This window comes from Podarcis cretensis, assembly GCF_951804945.1.
Source record: "Podarcis cretensis genome assembly, chromosome: 2".
Taxonomy (NCBI): Eukaryota; Metazoa; Chordata; class Lepidosauria; order Squamata; family Lacertidae; genus Podarcis; species Podarcis cretensis.
Window position 1 is genome coordinate 74,878,519 of NC_137171.1, and position 20,824 is coordinate 74,899,342.

Genomic DNA, 20,824 nt, shown 5'->3' on the forward strand with positions numbered 1-20,824 from the left:
TTGCTCAGGGCATCATATTACCAAAATCTGGCCTTAATAACAGCAATTCTGCTATGGAACCAGTGACCTCGAGGGATGGTGCACCTTCCTTTGCTGGAGGTTTTCAGAGGATATTATCTGATTCTGTGATTTCACATGCATTGTGTTAAGGAGCAATGTGTGGCTTCTTGACACTGGCAACAAGGAAAGGGTGATATATATTCCACTGATGGAACCAACTTTTGACAGGGCTGTCAGAGTTACTGCAGGTGCCATTCATGCAGACTGAAGCTACCATGAGACATCTAGGGCAGAATTTATCTTCAGCTCTGCAAACAGTGTTCACTATGGGCCAGACTAGATCTGACATGTGAGCAGCCACTGAAGGAAAGGACTATAGCTAAGTGGCAGAGCATCTGTTCTGCATGTAGAAGGTCCCAAGTTTGATTCTCCAGGCAGGGCCAGGAAAGATCCCAATCTGAAGTGCTGGAGAGCTGCTGCCAGCCAGTGAAGACAACAGAGCTGGATGGAGCAAAGTTCAGACTTGGTGCAAGGTTCCACCTTCTCCCTTCCTTCTTCCTTCCTTCCTTCCTTCCTTCCTTCCTCCCTCTCTCCCTCTTTCTTTCTTTCTTTCTTTCTTTCTTTCTGATTCAACAATAGCATGGTAGGGAAAGTATGTTTAACCCTTTCCCCATGGACACATTTTTGTGATCAAAACACCCACCCAGCTGTTCTTCTCTTTACAGGAGAAAAGATACAGGGTACATTTTCCCCTTAGAGTAGAAAGGCAGATAGGTAGGAGGATATTGATGAGGGGAACTGCCTGCAGGTATACACCCCTGCTGCTGCTTTTTTGGTCAGATTTACAACGATATAAATGAATTATATTGGGCAATATCCAGCTGTTAAGGATTTACACTAGCAAAATGGAACTCCCCCCCCCTACACCATATGCACCCCTTCCCCAAATCTGCTTTGGAGGGTTGAAAAAATCAAAGGTGAATATCACTGATTTCTTCTGCTTTAAGGGGGGGGAAGCCAATGTGACTTATGTTTGTGACATCAGCACCCATAGCACCAATCCCCATTCTCAACTGTGTCCTAACAAAGGGGGCAATGATAGTTGAGAGTGCTGATTGGTGCAATGGCAGCTGATGTCACAAAGGCAGTACTGTTCCTTACGCTAGATATGGCTGATAACCCTGGTGAGGGTCTCTGAACAAAGCCACAGTGATGGACTCCAGCTGAAAGAGAAGTGCAGGAAAAGGAAGCAGGGACCCAAGATACAGAAGCATCAGATCCGTGGAAAGAAAGGTACAGCAAAACCAGCTGGGAAGGGATGCAGCCAGCTTATATGTATTATCACCAGTGGGGTGGCATTTTCTAACAATTCTCCATGCGTGTTTGGAAGGAAATGTAGGACAGTCTAATTTGGAGATGTATATACCCAGACTTGCAGTACCACTTCTCCACAATTTGCAGAATGTTGTCTTCGCCTGGTGAGGTGAACCCAATGACCCATACCTCCAAGATGACAGCGCAGATCTGTCGCACACACTGGATGATGGCATCTGGTACTCCAGAGACTGTCACAGCCCTCTCGGTGGAGTTGGGGAGGAGGTCTCCAGCCACTTGGACTTGTGCTCCTGTGGTCTGCATTAGAGGCCAAAAGCAAATTCTCAGTCTTTCTGGGCATTCTAATGAACCCTGCCCACCCAGAGAACAGCCAGGTCAGAAGCAGCACATGGATCACTAGAAGGGAAGTATTTCAGAGTCTTCTTCTAATGGTATGATTTCCTAAGCAGAGATTAATCCACACACAGTTAAAAGAATTCACGAGATCCTCTCAAAGAAATGTTTGTAGTTTACCTCACAATTTTATTACTATTATTTCTTATTTATTAAATTTGTATACCACCTCTTCTATTTCTCCTTATTAAAACTATTTTTTTAAAATAAACAACTCCTCAGTGTCTCTCTATCCCTGCTTTCCTCAAACTTCTCCTGTTGTTTAAAACCAGTTTTTGTTTCTGTGACCCTCCATCTCTGCTTTACTCAAATTTCTGCTGCTCTTTGAGTACAGTGAGAAAGGACAGACAGTGAAATGAAAAAAATGGCAGTTTTAGATTTTTCCCTCTTTCATTTGTGCCTCACGAGGGGCACCAAACCCCATTAATCACTGGTCCCCTCCCCTGGGTCAGTCTCCAACCCTCCACCACACACTCATTAAGAGTCCCTGACAATATGTTATTAACAACCAACCAACCAACTACACACACACACAGCATCCATCCATTAAATTTTCCCTAACTGAACAAGCCAAATGACAGCTTTGCTCTTAAAGATGCAGTAACATATATCAGCTTTGCACACACACCCCATGCTGATAGGAGATTGCAGAACAGGAGAGAGGAAAAGGCATGAAAATGTGGGAGGTCTGTGTGTAAGGGAGATTTGGAAGTAGGAAGTAGGAAAAGGGGATGAAGGTGATGTTGTGTGTGCGCAAAAGCGGCTGCACAATAGGAGAGTGCATAAGGCAGGGGCTGGCAAACTACAGCCCGGGGGCCGGATGCGGCCCCCCAGGCTCATAAATCCGGCCCGCGGACCCTGCTGCCTGCTTGGTCAGTCCCTGCGCGCTGCAGATACCTCGTCATGCGGGGACTGACTTCTGTGATGCTGGCATGGCTTCTGGGCAGGTGGGAGTGCTGGTGCAGCTTCGGATTGGCTGCAGGAAGTTGCTGCAGCCAATGTGAAGTCTTGCCACCTGTGGCTGAGGTAAACTCGGTGTGGCCATGGACAGAGGGGCCAGCTGGCCGGCAGCGGATCTGGGCATTGTGACAGGCGTATTGTGGGACCCCTGGCATAAGGCATGGAAAGGCAGGGGGTGATCTATGTGCAAAAAAGAACTGAGAAAAGTAAGGAGGCAGGTGGAGGGGGGAAAGGAGTAAAGGTGAGAAGGAGGCAAGGAAATGGGGTTGAAGAGGAAAGCATGAGCATGCAAGACTGCAGAATAGGCGGAGATGGTGGCTTCAGAACTGGGCAGAAAAAGGGTGCTTCATATTTGCAATGTGTGGGTGGAGGAAGAAGCAGGAGGTTCCCATGGGGGTGGTTTGTGTACAAGGGGGGGGGGTTGCACAAAAGGAGGGGGAAGGCATGGACATGGGGGTGGAGGTGCAAACAGGTGTAAAGTAGAGCTGCAGAACAGATGAGAGAAGCCCAGAAATGGGGTTGGGAAGGTGAAAAGTGAGCTTAGTAGTTGCATGGGGTGAAAGGGGAAGCTCTAGGGAGTTAATGCAAGGGAATGGCAGCCCCTAGTTTTATAAAAAGTTCACTCAGGTAGCTTAGGATGAGTAGCAAATATGAAAACTAGGAAGAAAAATGGTTCAGGTACAGAAAACAAATGTAGAAGAACCAGGTGTTTTTGTCCATGGAATGGAAAGGAGTGAAGCAATAGGAGAAGAACTCAGATAACGGATTTCCAAAGTTTGTACCTCTCGGATCTCCTTTATTTTGGCTCCTGCTTTGCCAATGAGCGAGCCACATTGGCTGGCTGGAATGACCAGCCTCAGTGTGACAGGTGGCCTGGAGACACTTCCTCCATTGGCAGCTCCTGTTCCCAGATCCTGAAACAAAACCAATGGGATGAGGTTCAAGCTTCAATGGGTTCCTTCAGAATCACCTTTTTGGTAGTAGTATGCATAAGACCATTCCGGATACACCACTCCTGTTGTGACACTCAGATGGTTTGGTTCTTTGCCCCAGCATTCCTAGGATCCATATGATGATATTTAGATTTTAGAAATCCTGGAGCAATCAGCCAATAACATTCCACACTGATTTCCAGGCATAACATGGCCTGATCTCCTAACCTGGGTCATGATTGGGAGCATGATTTAACTCCCCGCCCCCCAACTCCTGACTCTACATGCCAGTATCATTAAAAAGATAACTCCTACATGCAAAGATAAGTATATCAGAACCCTTTCCATGTTTAGTCATAATCGTTCAATGAGGTATGTGGTTGAACATTCTCATGTATTTTATTGCCCCATACACAAGTAGTAAAACAATTTTTTCTCAAAATCAGATTGTCCAATTGTCTTCTTTCTTGGGTGTGTATTAAGTTTATCAACTGGATCACAGAAACACTAAATCTCCCAGACCGTAAGAAACTAGGCTCCCTTATAGAAAGTGGGTTGCTTTCCCCTGCTATCTAGGATGTGATTGCTGTGCCAATGCCTTTTTGTATCTGTGTGTGTGTTTTAAACTGATATGTGGAGAAAAAACATATTTCTTTTGGTAACACCTCCTCCAGTTTCATCTGTACAAGGCACTGAAACTCTGTAAGGAGGAGACTCTGCCATGTGGAGGTAGAAGTGAGAGACCACCTTACCTCCTCCAGCTTAAAAGCAATCATGGAAACAGCTCTAAAAACTGCATCAGTGGATCCTGTGATAGTGGTGATCCGTTCTGGACAGGATCCCTCTGAAATTGTGATCCTGGCTGTACTCTAAGAAAGCAAACCACGAGTAATGTCATTAATAATAATTTAACATTGCTACCAAGTGCTTAGAATGCTTTGCTGATATAAGAATCCTGTAAGATGGGCTCCATATTACAGACATGAAGCTAAGATAGAGAGGGAGAGAGGGAGAGAGGGAGAGAGGGAGAGAGAGAGAGAGAGAGAGAGAGAGAGAGAGAGATGCCTCTCTAGGGAACATAGGAAGCTGCCTCACACTGAGGCTGTGCACACATGACCATTGAGATAGCTGTTGCACCTGCACAGACACTTCACTGAATAGGTGTTCAGGGGATTAAAAGCACAGAGAAATAAATCAGGTAATTTGCACCGGGCGAAGACATCCCTGCCCCCTCTCTGGTGTGTACAGCAATGTAAAAATGTGACTTGAAATACAGGGGGCGGGGGGGGGGATCTCTCTGCATCTCAAGTCACTGATTTGCATCTCACCTTTGCCAGATAACAGATTTATCTACCTCTATTGTTGACAATAGTTCGCAGTGGATCCCTCTCCAGGGTTTCAGAGGGGAAAAGCCTTTCCCAAATCACAGTCCTCCCAGGAGAACCCCAAGGACTGAACCTGGAGTTTTCTGCATCCATAAAATGTTATCTACCACTGAGCTATGGTATTTCCCTTCTGTAGAATAATCATGTAACTTTAAACTTCATTTGAATTTTAAAGAAATGCTGACAAACAAGGCTTGTGCAGGCTGCTCCGCTGCCTTGTGCCTCTTCACATTTCTCTGTATACTCTTCTCAATTCTCATTCAGGATACCCACTTTCCTCACAAGAAAACCTTTTTCCAGATAAAATGTCCAGAATCGTATAGGCATTCTACACCATTCCATGTTTGACCAGCAGCCAATTCCAATCTAGAATGGAATTACTTCCACACTTACTTGTTCCCGTATCCTCTTCACAGTCTCTCCTTTCTGTTGGATTAATGACAAAAAAGTTCGTCAGACTTCCGCAGCTTCACAGATGCAACAAAGAAACAGCCGCCACACACAAGAGCCTACATCAATCTTACCTTGCCTATGATACTGCCAACTTCCTGCAGAAACACAAAAGACATGAGAAGTTGAATTAAGGGAGATTTACAAATCAGCAGGAGTTTGGCAATGTCTGTATACTTTCTGCCAGAAAATGAGAATGTAGCACTTTTCTTCTCCCCCCCCCCCCCAATGGAAAACATGGGTCATTCAGGATTTGACAGCTTAAATGAGAGGGATATCCCTCTTCCCAGACATTGGCAATCTCACGACCTTCCTTATTGGAACCTTTACAAATAAAAAAATGTTACGGTGAATTTACATGTTAATCCAGACACCTTGGCAACGTCTTCTGCTGAGTCTATTTTGTAATTCCAGCTCGAGATTCCCCACACAGAAAAGGTATTGTGTGTAGGAAAGAATCACATCCACACGATACATTTAAAGCACATGGCTTACCCCAAAGAATCCTGGGAACTGTAGTTTACCTATAAAAGAACTACAACTCCCAGCACCCTTAACTAAATTGAAGGAAGAATTGTGTACATTAAATATATGGGGTGTATGTGACTAGTATTTCAAGACGCCCTCCTGATTTAGAAGTAGGGTAGTGGCTCACTGAGTTTGGGGACTTAGGTTTGCATCATAGCCAATGTTCCCCACCAAGGCAAACAGCAAATCTGATCCAATGAGAGGTCTGCTATGGACCCTAATGAAATCAGGATCACAACCTAATACGGGAGTCTCTGTTTACTTACCTTCCCATGCATAAGCATTCGAAGGGTGAGAGTGATGCTGAGTTCTGCCTCGTCTAGTCCATTATCTGAGCCACTCATCCTATCTGGTGATGCCATGATGTAGGAATGCATGGGTCTGCTCCTAAGGAAACCAACACCCAGGGTCTAGCAGAAGCGGAAGGCGCCAAATCTGTAGACGCAGAGAGAGAAATAAAAGAGCCTCAGAAGGAACCTTGCTTGTAAATCAGCCCAGCAAGTTGGCAGGGCTGCAGTGATGAGGAAGCAGTGGTTGAGTTTCATGCAACGCCCTTTGATGCTTCTCGTCTCAGAGTCAGGGCGCCCTGGAGGATAATGATTACAACGATGAAGAGAAGCATCACATAAGGAAACATAGCAGCCTTTCCAGATGCAATTCACTTCAGAGAAACTCAGTCAAACATTATGATTTATTAATCAGATTTATATCCCAAACTCCCTCCAACAGGAGAACATACAACGATGATATACATAAGCAATCTGGGTAAAAAGGTAGGTGACATTTAAGAATATCCTGCCTCTCGACAAGTTTATTTCGATAGTCTATTTGCAGAGATCTTGGATGGTAGGAAGTGGGGATCCCTGGGTCAGAGCCACAGTACCATGTCCTGCTGGACACTTGATCTCCATTTTGTTCAGATATGTGATGGCAATGACCAGCTGTGTAATCCCTCCCTCACCTCCAGTGTATTGCATGGCTGGCTGCTGTTCAAGTGAGCGAAATTCTTGAATATCATAGATACCATATATATGGGGTGGGGGGGGGGTAAGGGGTGGAATATGAATCCCTGTGACCCACATGTGTGGGATAAATAGCAAAATAATAGGCTGGGTGCCTGGATTCAAAACACAGGGCTAAACTCACCCGCCAGCAAGAGAGAGTCCCCAGTAGTAGAACTTACACAAAAGTCAAGCAGTAGTCTAGTCCTAAGAATATAGGTTGATAGACCCTTTTATCCCATCTAGTCCACTTGCAAACAGTGCTGCTCTCTTTCCACCTTTCTTACAATGAACAGACCACACCCTGTTAAGTAAGTTTAAAACACTTTACTTACAAAACATTCCAAAGGTCAGATTCATGCATTTATCCAAGCAGCAGCAAGGAGAACATAGGCAGAATACTTTTGGGTAGCAGCGGCGTAGCGTGGGTTGTCAGCACCCGGGGCAAGGCAAGTAATTTGCGCCCCCTAACCCGGGGCAAGGCAAGTAATTTGCGCCCCCTAACCCGGGGCAAGGCAAGTAATTTGCGCCCCCTAACCCGGGGCAAGGCAAGTAAATCGCTCTCTCTCCGCTCCGCACAGTGGGCGGCGACCCGGCAGCTCGGATCGGATTCGCACAGCCAGCACTGTGAGAGAGAGTGAGTGAGCCAGGTAGGGGCAGAGAGCTGTGAGTGCGCCCCCCCAAAATGTTGCGCCCGGTGCGGCTGGCACCCCCTGCACCCCCCACGCTACGCCACTGTTGGGTAGTAAACACAGAAATATAGCTTCAAACATGTGCTCTAAGCTTAGAGCTTGCTTAGAAACATTTGCCTTTGTCAGTTACATGGAGTGGAACGAGTGGGAACAGGAAGAGAAGGCTTCACTTTCTCATCGGAGAAGGGGGGACATAGCAGAGTCTAGGAATCCAGCTCTATTTTCTTAACCCTTTGTGCGGTAACTAGCACTTATGCGTAGTTATGTTTGACTGCAATTTCCCTACTATATCTCTCTTTTCTGAATGTTTGGTAATCTGTTCTAGAAAGGCATCAGCCATGTCTTCAGTATGGCTTTGTGGTCTATAGAAGACTCGCACAGAAAAGTTGCTGTTGTTTCCCTCTCCTACAATTTTTACCCAAATACTCTCAACCTCTCTTCCACCATCACTTGTCACAGTCCTCAAGACTTTTGGACTGGGCTGAGGATCTTCAGCCCCTTCCCCCTGTTGTTATTAACTTTTAAAAAGTTTGGTTTTATTTATTTTGCTTACAGGGTGGCTCTCCCTCTAAAAAAATGCCTAAATGCTCAACTATATCTATAAATTAGCATATGCAAATTTGCACCATGGAATTTTAAGGATCTAGCAACACCCCCAACCCTATTTTGATAACTATTTCTTTGTAAAGGGAGAATCTTTGAATTAATGCAGTTGCCTCAGAGATTCTTTGGATCATCTGGTTTTAATTCCTGGGTTTTCTGCAGAGTCCCCTCTCAATGTTTAGACTAGTTGCTCCATTATAGGCTTTTTTGTGAATCCAAGAACTACACCTATAAAATAGGAGCAAGATTATTAACTTTCTGCAAACCATGTGGACCAGAGGTGTTCTTCCTCCTGTGTTTTATCTTGCAACACAGAGTGGAAGCCATGTTAGCCTGTTGCAGCAAAAAATGCAATTAGTCTTACGGCACCTTGAAGGCAACTGTATTATGTCATAAGCTTTCGTGGACTCAGGCCCACTTCGGCTTGCAAGGTAACTTCAGTTCACTTGAGAGGGTTAGAAATCGCAACTGACACAGAAGGGGAATTACGACACAGTTAACGCATTTTACATGTTCACGAAGCCTCTCAAAAGGAAGATAATACTTTATTCAAGAAAGATAATACTTTAAAATTAAGGTCAACACGTTCATTACAGAATGCGAGGCCTTCTGTAGATGCACAGCTCTTTTTATCAGAACAATCTACTGCCAGCAATTTACTGTAATCCTAACTAATTCTGGGCTAGGCAATAAATATAAATAAAAGCCTGCACACACATCCTCACTGCCAAGGTGAGACATGTAAAGGAGGGCCCTCAAATGATCCAGCGCAGGCATTTAGAGACATGGCACATGCTGGATGAAAGCACAATTTGGAATTCAGATACTACTGTACCGGGCAAGTATCAGGCAAAGTCTGAAATATTCATCAAAGCTTCTGATTCTATACCTCACCTGCTATTAAAGGTACAGCCAGACCATCACTTTTGTCACAGTTTGTTTCACTTTTTCCTTTAGGGCACAGCAAAACTCAATCTGCCACAACCAACCAACCATTCCTAGTATTTCCCCCAGGTCTCTCTCCTTGGTCCTAGTCCAGCATTCTCTCCACTGTGCTATGGGCCCCTGCAGATTAGTGTTTTATTGTGGGTGTCTTCTGCAACATGTTATTGAGACAACAATAGTGCATTAGTGGGTGGATTTATTCTGCTTTACAGTGGTACCTCTGTTGCGAACGGGATCCGTTCTGGAGGCCCGTTCGCAACCTGAAAGGAACGCAACCCGCGTCTGCGCGTGCGCGGGTCACGATTCGCCGCTTCTGCACATGACATCATTTTGCACATCTGTGCATGCGCGAGTGGCGAAACCCAGAAGTAACCCTTACTTCTGGGTCGTCGCAGGACGCAACCTGAAAACACTCAACCTGATGCAAACGTAACATGAGGTATGACTGTAGTTTGTTCTGCAATGCTTCCCCAATGTTACCACATTATTGCTGGCCTGAGAGGCTATAGCGCAACAAATGCAGGACAAAAATAAACCAGAGCATTTAAAAATAAACCAGGCATTAAATAAAAGTTTCAGGATATCAGCAGAAGATTGCAGGATATGCATTGACTGGAAATGAAGTGATATTGCAACCTCAAAGCTTTTTCCACAGTATTGAAAGCAGGATCATGTGTCACTGCACCAAAAGCATCATGAACACAAATTATCACAAATGTACCCCCCCAAAAAAAAAAGTCTGGACAGATCCTACTGTAAGTACACCCCATTGATTCTATTTTGGTTTAGGTCTTTTCATATTTGAGGAAGCTAGACAATAACTTTTTTGTTTCGTTTTTATTTTAAAAACTTGCATTCCACCTACTTTCGAAGGAATTCAAGGCAGCTAACAAATCCAAATACCAAAAACAATATTTCAGATATAAAACAATCACTTTTTTCTGAACCCAGCCATTAACATCACAAAAGTCATGGTACTAATTCGGACACAGCCAAGCACCAGGCAGAAAAATAATCAGCTGAAGGAGTTTTTTAAACAGCAACATCCTTACCCCTTGCCTGGAACCAAGAAGTGAAGGGGCCTGGTGCACTTTGCCTGCCAAACTATTTGGCAGAATGGGCACCACCACACAGAAGGCCATAGCCCAGATTGCAATCAGCCACGCCTCATGAAGATAAGGAATCTGCATCAGAGCTGCAAATGATGGCCAGAGCATGTGGTGAGGAAAAAGCCAACCATTAAGAGGTGCACTTAAAATGCCAGAGTGGGTTTGGATATCGTTTTTGTTTTATTTTTACTTAATAAGAAATTGCTGAATTATAAATATGTGTGCATACAATAATAAGTTATTGCAGCTTGCTGGAAAATTAAGTTTTTGCGACAAGGAAGATTGAGAACGGATCATGAAGTTGCTTTTAAGTAGATCTGGTTTTGGCTAAAAGAGCTTAACACACATAATTCAGAAGGTGCATGAGTACAATAATGTACATTCGCTGTCATATAAGATATTTTAAAAAACGCTTTGATGAGGAAAGAAGATGAGGAGCAGAGTTGCTCCACAATCAATAAAAAACACGCTGAAAATTATGTCCCTTTAATAAGCTCATACAATTTTCAGCAGTTGTGTGAAAAACTGCCAGTTTGGATGTGTCCAAAGTGTATTGATGACAGGTTTCCCATGTCTGCTTTTTGTGCCATGAATCTGTCACTTTGCTCAGTGGTCACACAGCAAACCTTTGTACAGACGTCACCTTTTACCCTTTTGCTTCTGGTGGAGCAGAAGTGAGCACAGCAGCTGTCAAAGGCCTTCGCTCCCTTTCTTTATGGAGCAGCCTCATTCAGGCTGTCAAGTGGATTCAGAGATAGGAGGACAAACTGCAGCCCCAGCAATGGAGCCTTGTCTATTCTTCAAACGTAGGAAAGGGAAGCTCACTTACTCAGTATTAAAACTGTTGGACAGAAACATCCTCTGGAGCCATTATTGCAAGCTAGGAAGTTCAGCGGCAAGACACTCTCACCTCCATCACACTGGCAACAATAACAAGTTAATGCTCAATACCCAGGGAGCAGCCAGTATTGATTGACTGTTTCAGTGAAGACATCAGGGCTCTCATGTTCCTGGAGTATCATCCAGATCAAAGAATCATTCTAGTCTTTATAAGCACTAGGAAGGATGGGGAACATCTATCCACGTCTCACAGAACATGCTTTCAAATGAATTTTGAAGTGAACAGATATATGTTCTTTGCGTTTGATTGTCGTCAAACCATCTGATGATGCAATGTATATTCAAGAGGAGGCTTGTGAGGGTGCCTGCTGCCACATGCACTGGAAACAGCAATGCTGCCATGTGAGATACGTCCCACCACAAAATCTCAACTGAAAGTTTCCAAAACTCTTCAGCAAGGAAGCCTAAGTAATGGGGATACCAGAATTTAATGGGACCAACATACTTTAAAAACCTTGTAGTTAAGGGCCAAACGAGACCAAGCTTCTTTTTGTGTGTGTCCCCAATCTCCATATACAAAGAGGGTCGGTCTTAGTTGAGCAGAAAAAGGAGAACATAGGTAGGTGCTGCTGCTGAACTTCCTTTGCTTCTGTGCCTTACTTCCCCTCAGGCCATTGCTCCTCGCTTTTCTCTGACTGCAGTTCTACGATTCCTAAGAGCAGCTCTGCCCCATCCTTGGCAGTCCTCATAAACAGTAATAATTCACTTTGCTTAAGATTAATCAACCTGAGCTTTCTGCTTCTTTCCTCATCTTGGAAACAAGACCTTTCCAAGAGACCCCTCTCCGTGCTCTGCCTGTGTTGATTTGCCTGTTGGATCTATGTTTGGTCTAGCGTTGCCCTCTGCGCAACCTCCACCATGCTGCCTCAAACCCAACCTTCCTGCTAATAATGTGTGTGGCTCTCTGCGTCAGGCGCATCATCAGAGGCATCTGTGGAATGCAAACCCACACAGTGATGTGCCAGCCCATGTGCTTCCCCTCCCCCAACCAGAGTCCCTAATCACCCTCTTCTGAGGGGAATGAGGAGACACAGAAGCAGTAGCAGCGGAGGGCATGGGCTGCCCCCTCCCCTTTTGTTTCTTCAATAACCCGAGCCAAAATGGTCTTAGGTCCCTTCTGAAAATCCATAAGGAAAACAGGCTGAAAATGCTAGTTAACCCAGTGATGAGGCGAGAAGGCGACAGCTGTGTAAATGCAGACACTGGACACCCACCCCCCTTTCTGATCTTTCTCAGCTGTCCCAGGCGGCAACTGTCCCTATCAAAGAGTCCTCAGGGGGCTTATTTAGACTCCAGCGCCTTTATTCTTGCCTGAGAGACTGAGTGCCAGGAAAACCTGGGGCTTTGTTTGGGACAACAACAAGTTATGGCAGGCGAGACAACAGAAGAGAAGCCATCAGGCCTCTTCTTTCATTTGCTGGGCTTGGAGGGCTCCTCTTTCCTGTCAGACAAAGCCTCCAGAAAAAAGACCCCTCTGAGCGTGTGTGTGTGTGTGTGTGTGTGTGTGAGAGAGAGAGAGAGAGAGAGAGAGAGAGAGAGAGTACCACAGACTTCAATTATGTAGTAATTATTGGTTGTGGGTATTAGGCTGTGTGCACAACAAACACATTACCAGGGGAAAACATATCAAAACGCTGTACAGCGGTACCTCGGGTTAAGTACTTAATTTGTTCCGGAGGTCCGTTCTTAACCTGAAACTGTTCTTAACCTGAAGCACCACTTTAGCTAATGGGGCCTCCTGCTGCTGCTGCGCCGCCAGAGCACGATTTCTATTCTCATCCTGAAGCAAAGTTCTTAACCTGAAGCACTATTTCTGGGTTAGCGGAGTCTGTAACCTGAAGCATATGTAACCTGAAGCGTATGTAACCTGAGATACCACTGTATTCAATTTTAAAAAATGCTAGGATGCACGTGGATTTTGTGGCTAACACTGTGTGCATACCTCTTTGCAAACCAGCTGTGGGGTGCACTGGATGCAGAGTAAACAGGACTACATACACAGCCTAAGATTGGTCCTAGACACACAGGGCTTGGCTTGGCTTTGCAGCTTTAATACAAAGCAAAAAGTGGGGAAGTCCCAAATATTGCAAACCAATATTTATGAAAGGACTTTTATTCTGAACCTCAGCTATTCCTTGGAAATCATACAGAAAAGGAAAGAAACAAAACCACAGGCATTCATGCAATAGCAAAAGCCATTACATTTTGCCACAAACTCCAGTTTACACACATAGCATATACATTGTTGCCTCGTTAGTACTGAAATAAGCATTCATTTAAAAAAAAAAATCATGGAAGGGGAAAAAAATACGTTGTCCTGTTTATTCAGGACATTTGGTCAATTGATAACTTTTTTAAAAGTCAGGCCTCCTAGTGCTAAAGGTCAAGTGAGACAAATGTGGCACTCTGATGTGTTGAGGAATAATTCAAACCCACCCTTTTAATCATTATACTTTTCAGGTATTTTCAGGTCAACTGAATATTATGGGAAACTTGTGTCTTCCTCCAGTCCCAAACCTACTTCCTGTCTCCCAGCTGGGACGAGATATTTATGTGAAATTATGTCATCATTGCATCACTCCTGTTGTTTTATATACAGGAAGAGAGGTTTGTTTTTTGTATAGATACTATCATTATAAATTTGCCGGTTTTGAGCTAATCAAAAGCATTTTGATTATAATTTCAATTATGATCATCAAAATATTGGTTATTGGTTCACAAACATCTAATTTTTGATGATACTTCCTGAAACTGAACCAGAACTCTGGGTGAGATTTGTTGTTGTTTAGTCGTTTGGTCGTGTCCGATTCTTCGTGACCCCATGGACCAGAGCACACCAGGCACTCCTGTCTTCCACTGCCTCCCGTAATTTGGTTAAACACATTTTAGTAGCTTCGAGAACACTGTCCAGCCATCTTGTCCTCTGTCGTCCCCTTCTCCTTGTGCCCTCAATCTTTCCCAACATTAGGGTCTTTTCCAGGGAGTCTTCTCTTCTCATGAGGTGGCCAAAGTATTGGAGCCTCAGCTTCAGGATCTGTCCTTCCAGTGAGCACTCAGGGCTGATTTCCTTAAGAATGGGTAGGTTTGATCTTCTTGCAGTCCATGGGACTCTCAAGAGTCTCCTCCAGCACCATAATTCAAAAGCATCAATTCTTCGGTGATCAGCCTTCTTTATGGTACAGCTCTCACTTCCATACATCACTCCTGGGAAAACCATAGCTTTAACTATACGGACCTTTGTCGGCAAGGTGATGTCTCTGCTTTTTATGATGCTATCTAGGTTTGTCATTGCTTTTCTCCCAAGAAGCAGGTGTCTTTTAATTTCGTGGCTGCTGTCACCATCTAAAGTGATCATGCAACCCGAGAAAGTAAAATCTCTCACTGCCTCCATTTCTTCCCCTTCTATTTGCCAGGAGGTGATGGGCCCAGTGGCCATGATCTTCATTTTTTTGATGTTGAGCTTCAGTCCAAGCTTTAGACTCATTCAGACAGGATGAGATAGATATATTCAAATCTATGGTTGCTGAAGGGCAGCAATATGGTAGGAAGCAGAGATATGGATAGAAATCATTCTTGTTTTATGCTCTGACTGAGAAGAGCAAACGTATCTCCAAACATACTGGAAACATGTTAAGATTTCTCATAACTTTCACCATTTTGGCCTTGATTTCTAACATGTACTATCTTCAGCTAAAGTTGCAAACTGGGCATAAGTACCATTGAATTTAATGGGACTTACTTCTGAATGCACATGCATAGTGTTGGGCTTTATTCGGGAATTTTGCAAAGGTAGCTTTATAAATCTGAAATTATGTTCTGCTGTTTTCCCTAAGATAAACCTTTTTATGGTTTAAGATTTAACTCATTTTGCCCTGGGTTATTCTTACATCTCATGACAAATAGCAAGCTGTATACTGCATGGCACTTTTGTTACCTGAAAATTACGGTACATTTCAGAGCAGAATGAATAGTGAGATTGGAAAGCTCCTGGATTAAAATAAGAAATGGTGCGTATATGCTATGGTTCTCCAAGAATAATAAAGTTGGGCGGTGCCTCAAATATCATCTAGCCTATTCCCTGACAATGCAGAAATCTACTGCTGGAGCATCCTTGATATGTGGCCACCCAACCTGCTTAGAAACCTCTAATGAAAGAAAGTTCACCACCTTCCAATATAATTTCTGCCATTGTCAAACAGCTTTTAGCATCAGGAAGTAATTACTCTTTTTAAGGCAAAATCTCTTTTCTGATCCTTTGTACCTGTTAGTTCACATCCTGCTGTCTAGAGTAACAGAAAACAAATTTGCTCCATCATCCGTACTACAGCCTTTCAAATATTTGAAGACAGCTATCATATTTTCTCTTAAATGTTTTCATCTTCAGGCTAAACATACCCAGTGCCTTCAGCCTTTCCCCATAAGACTTGGTATCCAGATCCTCACCATCTTTGTTGCCATTGTCTCTGAACACATTCCAATTTGTCAATATGCTGTGCAGCCCAGAACACTATCTCACATCAAAGCTGACCAAAGCAAAAAGTAATGGCGCCATTACTTCTTGTGGAGCCAAACACTACATTTCTGTTGATAGAATTGCATTAGCTTTTTAGCGGCTACATTGTACTGCCAACTCCTGTTTTGACTTGTGGCCAACTAAAACCCCTACAATCATCTTTTTTTACATGCGCTTCTGTCTAGTTCTGGCTACCTCAAGATCGTTGGATGGAAGTATGCTTTTAAACTGTAATTGCTTTTAAAATGTTTTCAACTGCAACTGCTTCTAGATGTTTTTTATTCTAATTGTTTTTAGAGTGTTTTAATCTGTTTCACAAAGTTTTTGCTTTGTTTTTGTTTTTTAAATTGTGTATCTATTTGCTGCCCTGGCCTCCTTAGCAAGGAAGGGTGTGATATAGATTCAACAAACAAGTCACGTGCCACCCATTCTATGTGCATTTGGTTTTTCCAACTGGAATGCAGAATGTTACATTTATCTCTGTTGAAATTCATCTTGTTTTGACCCAGTCAACCTGAATCCTGTTTTTATTTCTAAGGGATTAGCTACCGCTCCTAGCTTCATGTCATCTACAAAATGGATGTGTATTCCCTCTAATCCTTTGTCCATGTTATTTGTAAAGATGTTTAACAACACTGGACCTGTGACAGAACCCTGGGGTACCCCACCTGTTGCTCTGATGCTTGCTTTTTAAAAAAATAACCTGTCTTGTGTGATCATTCTAGTGGAAGGCCGTGTCTAACTGAATGAAAACAAATAAACAATAGGAAGGAATTCATCTGGAGCTGAAGATTTGAATTTGTTTAGAGGGCTATATTGCCTCTTTACTTATCTTGGGCTGCAACTTCCCTCTTTCTCTCATTTGGTCTATCTTTGCAAGGCTGAGCAGAGTATCGCTTCTGGGAGAAGAGAGGACTGCGGCAAAGTAAGAGTTAATCAGTTCATTCTCCTTTGTTACTCACTAACATATCTCCATCTTCTCCATCCAGTAGATCTACCACTTCCCTCTTCTTCCTCTTGCTCCTAACCTAGAAATAATAATCATCCCCTTTGTTATTCTCAACATCTTTCAAGCCTACACTCATTCTGAGCTTTAGTCCTTCTGACACACCTCTCCCTACAAGATTTGGACATTCATCCTTGGTGGTTTGCCTCTCCCTGCATTTCATGCACATGCCCCTTTCAAATCTAAGCGCTCCTTGAACAACCAACCTAGATTTCAAAGCTTGTTTTTCTACCCTTATTTCCCCGCCCCTAAGTTCACAAATTAGTTCCATTTTGCTAATTCTTCCACTGAGATTGGTTTTCTAATACATTCATTAATAGACTGTTTTCAATACTTTTTTTTTTTTACCTACAAGCCAATGGGCAGTGGGGCACACCTGTTTGCCAAAATGGCGCCATAAACAACTGCTGCCAAATAACATTGTCTCCCCCTTTTGTCCTAAGCAAATATTACTAAAAATAAATAAATTTTGCCAGCAGTAGCATTCTCCTGGTAGAGAGGTTTCAGTCCTTGACCTGAAGCAAGCATTTGTAGTAATTTCTGTGGAACGAGGAGTGTACAAATAAATCAGGATTGAAATATATATTTCTTATTCCCTGGGAACAACAAATCAGCTACTACCTATGCCACACACTGGCATGCCGCCACAGCCACGGCCTCTCGCCTGATCTACCACAGCAACATGTTTTGAGGAGAAAATTCCTCCCTTAATTTTTCCAGAGCAGGTGATCAATATAACCCCCTGCATGTGATTGAAACACAACCTCCTTAAGCATTTAATCCCACTTATACCCTGATCCTTTGTTAGTGACCACAGGGACTCGTTCAGAACTAGCTTAGTTTGGACGTTTCTACAGTGAAGTCAATGGTGTAACAGCAGTGGGAGTCCATTTGGAATCTGGATCTATTGCTCATACAATCCTAGTAGTTATTTTTGCCCTGCCAGGGAATCCTGTTACGGCAAAGTCCGCTCTGTAGATTACTGTAGGCATTTTACAGCCCCTTTCAGATTTCTGCTATAAAGCAGTAGGGCTGAATTTTTGAGGTGGAAAGGGTGGGTGTTTCACAGGAGGAGAAGGAACCTGAGGAGTCCTGCCTTATCTCTTGAGGGATGCAGGTTGGATAAAATTTCAAAAAGGACATTAGAGAAAACTATGAAAGCATTGCTATTGAATTCTGGGGGAATGGTAATAAATAAACAGTCTTTTCTTTTTTTTCAAGGGATACATGGCAACCCCAAGACCTCCACCCTATGAAGTTCACAGTCCATGCCTCTGTAAATATCACAAATAAAAAATCCTGAACCGAAATCACCTGTGAGTTATCTGACTCCGTCCAAAATCCCAAGCCTAAGGCTACAATCCTAAACATACTTACTGACTAAGGAGTAAATCCGATTGAGCCCACTGAGATCTACTTCTGGGTAAGCATGCTTAGGATTGTGCTGCACAAATGAAAAAGTGGCCTGATTTGGCTTTCGTTTTGATGCTTAGTTGCCCTTTAAAACGACTTTTCCCACCCCTTGAAAATTAGGGCAAAGGATGGTAAGCGCAGCAAACTAGATGGGAAATCCCAGCTCTGGCTGTTGCTGGGTTCTCAGAGGACGAGGAGAGCAAAGATGATACGGATTGTATGAGCAACTGGCAGCTTGAAAAGGGAGCAGATGGCATGAGTGACAATATCTGCCAATGGAAGGGATCATCAGCCCACGCCTCTTATTAGTGCCTGATCCATTGACAGCACTTCGGCTCCCAGGGCTCAGTGCAGCTCTCCATCAAAGCACCCAGATTACTTGGCAGAGGCTAGGAAGCATGAGGAGAGGGCTATATTTTATCCAGCTGAAGAAACAAGCAGGACATACTGTGTACCCTTCCCCCAAAGCCCCCATTGAGCATGCTGAAGCCTTGGGCCAGAAGCCACAAGGAACAGCTCCTGTTCACCATCATAAAGACACTAAACTCTTCTAGTCAATGTTTTTCTGCTTCACACATTACTGGTTGAGTGTTTGCAGGCGCAGGGGTCATTTCCAGACTGTTGCTATTTTCGGATGGGATTCCGTCATGGAAATTCAGGTTGCACAATTAGAACTGATTTGGTGCTCTTGCGCAACACACATGTTACTTGCACCCCACCCAAAAAATCAGTCTTTTGTGATAGGGAATGTGATGGGGGGAAATGCATCAGAAAATATGGGATAACAATTGCTTCATGCAACATTATATTATGTCCCCGGCAAATAAATCAGAATGAATGCTCAGTAAATAGCTGACATGGTACAATCTCCCCACAAACTGTGCAAACAAATCAGGACGAATGCTTACAAAAAAAAAAAGCAGTCATGGAAGACCAGTGTGATCATCCATCATATATACAGTATACCATAAAGAAATGCAATGCAACGCACACACACATTTACTCCATAAAGTATGGAGCAGTCCTTAGATATTCCTATGAGCTGATATAAAGCTAGAGTGACTAGAATACCCCCAAAGGAGTGACAGACTAGGATCCAAGCAATTCTTGCAGTATCACCAAATATTAGGGTAATTACTGTTCAGATAGTAGCAGTATGCAGTGACATAGTACCATTTGTGTTACATTCACAGGAAGAATCCATAAGCACTGAATCACAAAGGGATAGGGTGCAGATTCCTATATGTTGAAGGGAGCAATACCCTTTCAGATCACCACCATCATATGGACCCTTCTTTTGAGGCCAAACACTGCAAGACTAGACACATTGAGGCCTACAGGAGATGGATGCACACATGCCACATTAATCCTAGCCTCGAAATCCAATATATCTAGCCCTCTTCCTTCATGGAGCTATACGGAAACCCTACAAGACTCTACCCAATACCTGCTAGATAGGGCTGGGAGACAACCCAGTCTAAAAGCCTGCCAGTCTGCGTGGACAATACTGAGCTAAGTGGAGCAATGGCCGGGCTTGGTACAAGGCAGCTTCTACTCCAAAGTCCTGCCCTGAATGTACCTCTGCCCTGTGAGAGAAAAGAGTGAGGTTCAAGGAGGGGAGAGGTGTATCCCTTTTATTTCTCAACCTCAAGTTGCTTTCAGATTGGGGTGCTGCTCATGCAGATGTTTTTCACAGCATCCGCACAACTCTATCATCATCATCAAAACACCACCCTGTAGTTTTTAAACATTTGATTTGTATTTTCAGTAAGTAAAAAGAGCCTATTCTATACCCACTGCCTCTGCTGATGCAGAAACTTAATAGTGCATTTCGGGGGTGGGTAGTTTTTGTCACGCATGTGCATTGATATTTGCATCTCCATCTCACACCTCTACTCTGCTTCATCCTCATCTAGGGCACAAGCTGGGCATTTTGTTTCCAGCATCCCAAACAATACAGGCATGCCTATTTCCTATTTCATGCTGAAGGCACGTACAAATTTTACAACCTAGGTCCAGAGGGACTCTTCTTTCAAGATCTCCACACTGTACATGCAGGGGTTTGCCTTGGAGAATGTAGTTGCAGGATATACCAATCAGGCTTTTAAAAAGACCTCTTTGTCACTCTTCTACAAGACAGGCAAATTTACGAAATTAAATTTACACCCTACTCTTTCTCAGGGAGGCTTAAAGCATGAAAGTAAGACCAAGAGGGGTAAAACTTAAAATATTTAAAAACTGCAACTTTCACAGCCAGGTTTAAAATAGGAGCAGTTAAATTCCACAGTGCAACAAAGGTCTGACCAAATAAATGTTTTGGTCTTCTACAGTATCTAAAAATGGGGCAGAGGGCTAATTCTGCCTGGGAGTTTCATACATGGGGTTCTGCCACAGAAACGCCTTGTCCGGTGTCACTACTCTTTGCCACCTTAGCCAACGGGACCTCCTGATCATAGCATGTAGCCAGCAGGCATTGAAAAAGGTGTTTCGTAAAGAACTTAGTTCCCAGACCACTTAGAACTTTGTACACATGTTCTGACCACTTGAGTTGGGACAGGTAGCTCATAGACAACCAGTAGTAGTAGTAGTTTGGATTTGATATCCCACTTTATCACTACCTGAAGGAGTCTCAAAGCGGCTAACAATCTCCTTTCCCTTC

At 43.6% G+C, this 20,824-nt stretch overlaps 1 protein-coding gene and 1 long non-coding RNA gene across 4 annotated transcripts in view; one reads left to right on the forward strand and one right to left on the reverse strand.

Annotated features, from left to right (window-relative positions):
* Positions 1 to 20,824, reverse strand: part of PCBP4 (poly(rC) binding protein 4) — a 39,432-nt gene that overhangs the window by 13,271 nt on the left and 5,337 nt on the right. For both annotated transcript variants that reach the window (XM_079968055.1, XM_079968054.1), the window contains exons 2-7: positions 6,250 to 6,418; positions 5,530 to 5,553; positions 5,399 to 5,431; positions 4,373 to 4,489; positions 3,471 to 3,602; positions 1,504 to 1,632 (exon numbers count right to left, since the gene is read on the reverse strand). In XM_079968055.1, the coding sequence (XP_079824181.1) occupies positions 1,504 to 1,632; positions 3,471 to 3,602; positions 4,373 to 4,489; positions 5,399 to 5,431; positions 5,530 to 5,553; positions 6,250 to 6,360 (546 nt within the window). In that variant the 5' untranslated portion in view covers positions 6,361 to 6,418. The remainder of the gene's footprint in view (positions 1 to 1,503; positions 1,633 to 3,470; positions 3,603 to 4,372; positions 4,490 to 5,398; positions 5,432 to 5,529; positions 5,554 to 6,249; positions 6,419 to 20,824) is intronic.
* On the forward strand, positions 255 to 18,062 carry LOC307211457. 2 transcript variants are annotated; one of them, XR_013836465.1, is made up of 5 exons: positions 255 to 1,293; positions 4,295 to 4,508; positions 6,713 to 6,756; positions 13,694 to 13,840; positions 17,974 to 18,062. It is a non-coding gene; the product is annotated as an uncharacterized lncRNA (long non-coding RNA). The 2 variants fall into 2 exon arrangements; XR_013836466.1 differs by lacking the exon at positions 13,694 to 13,840.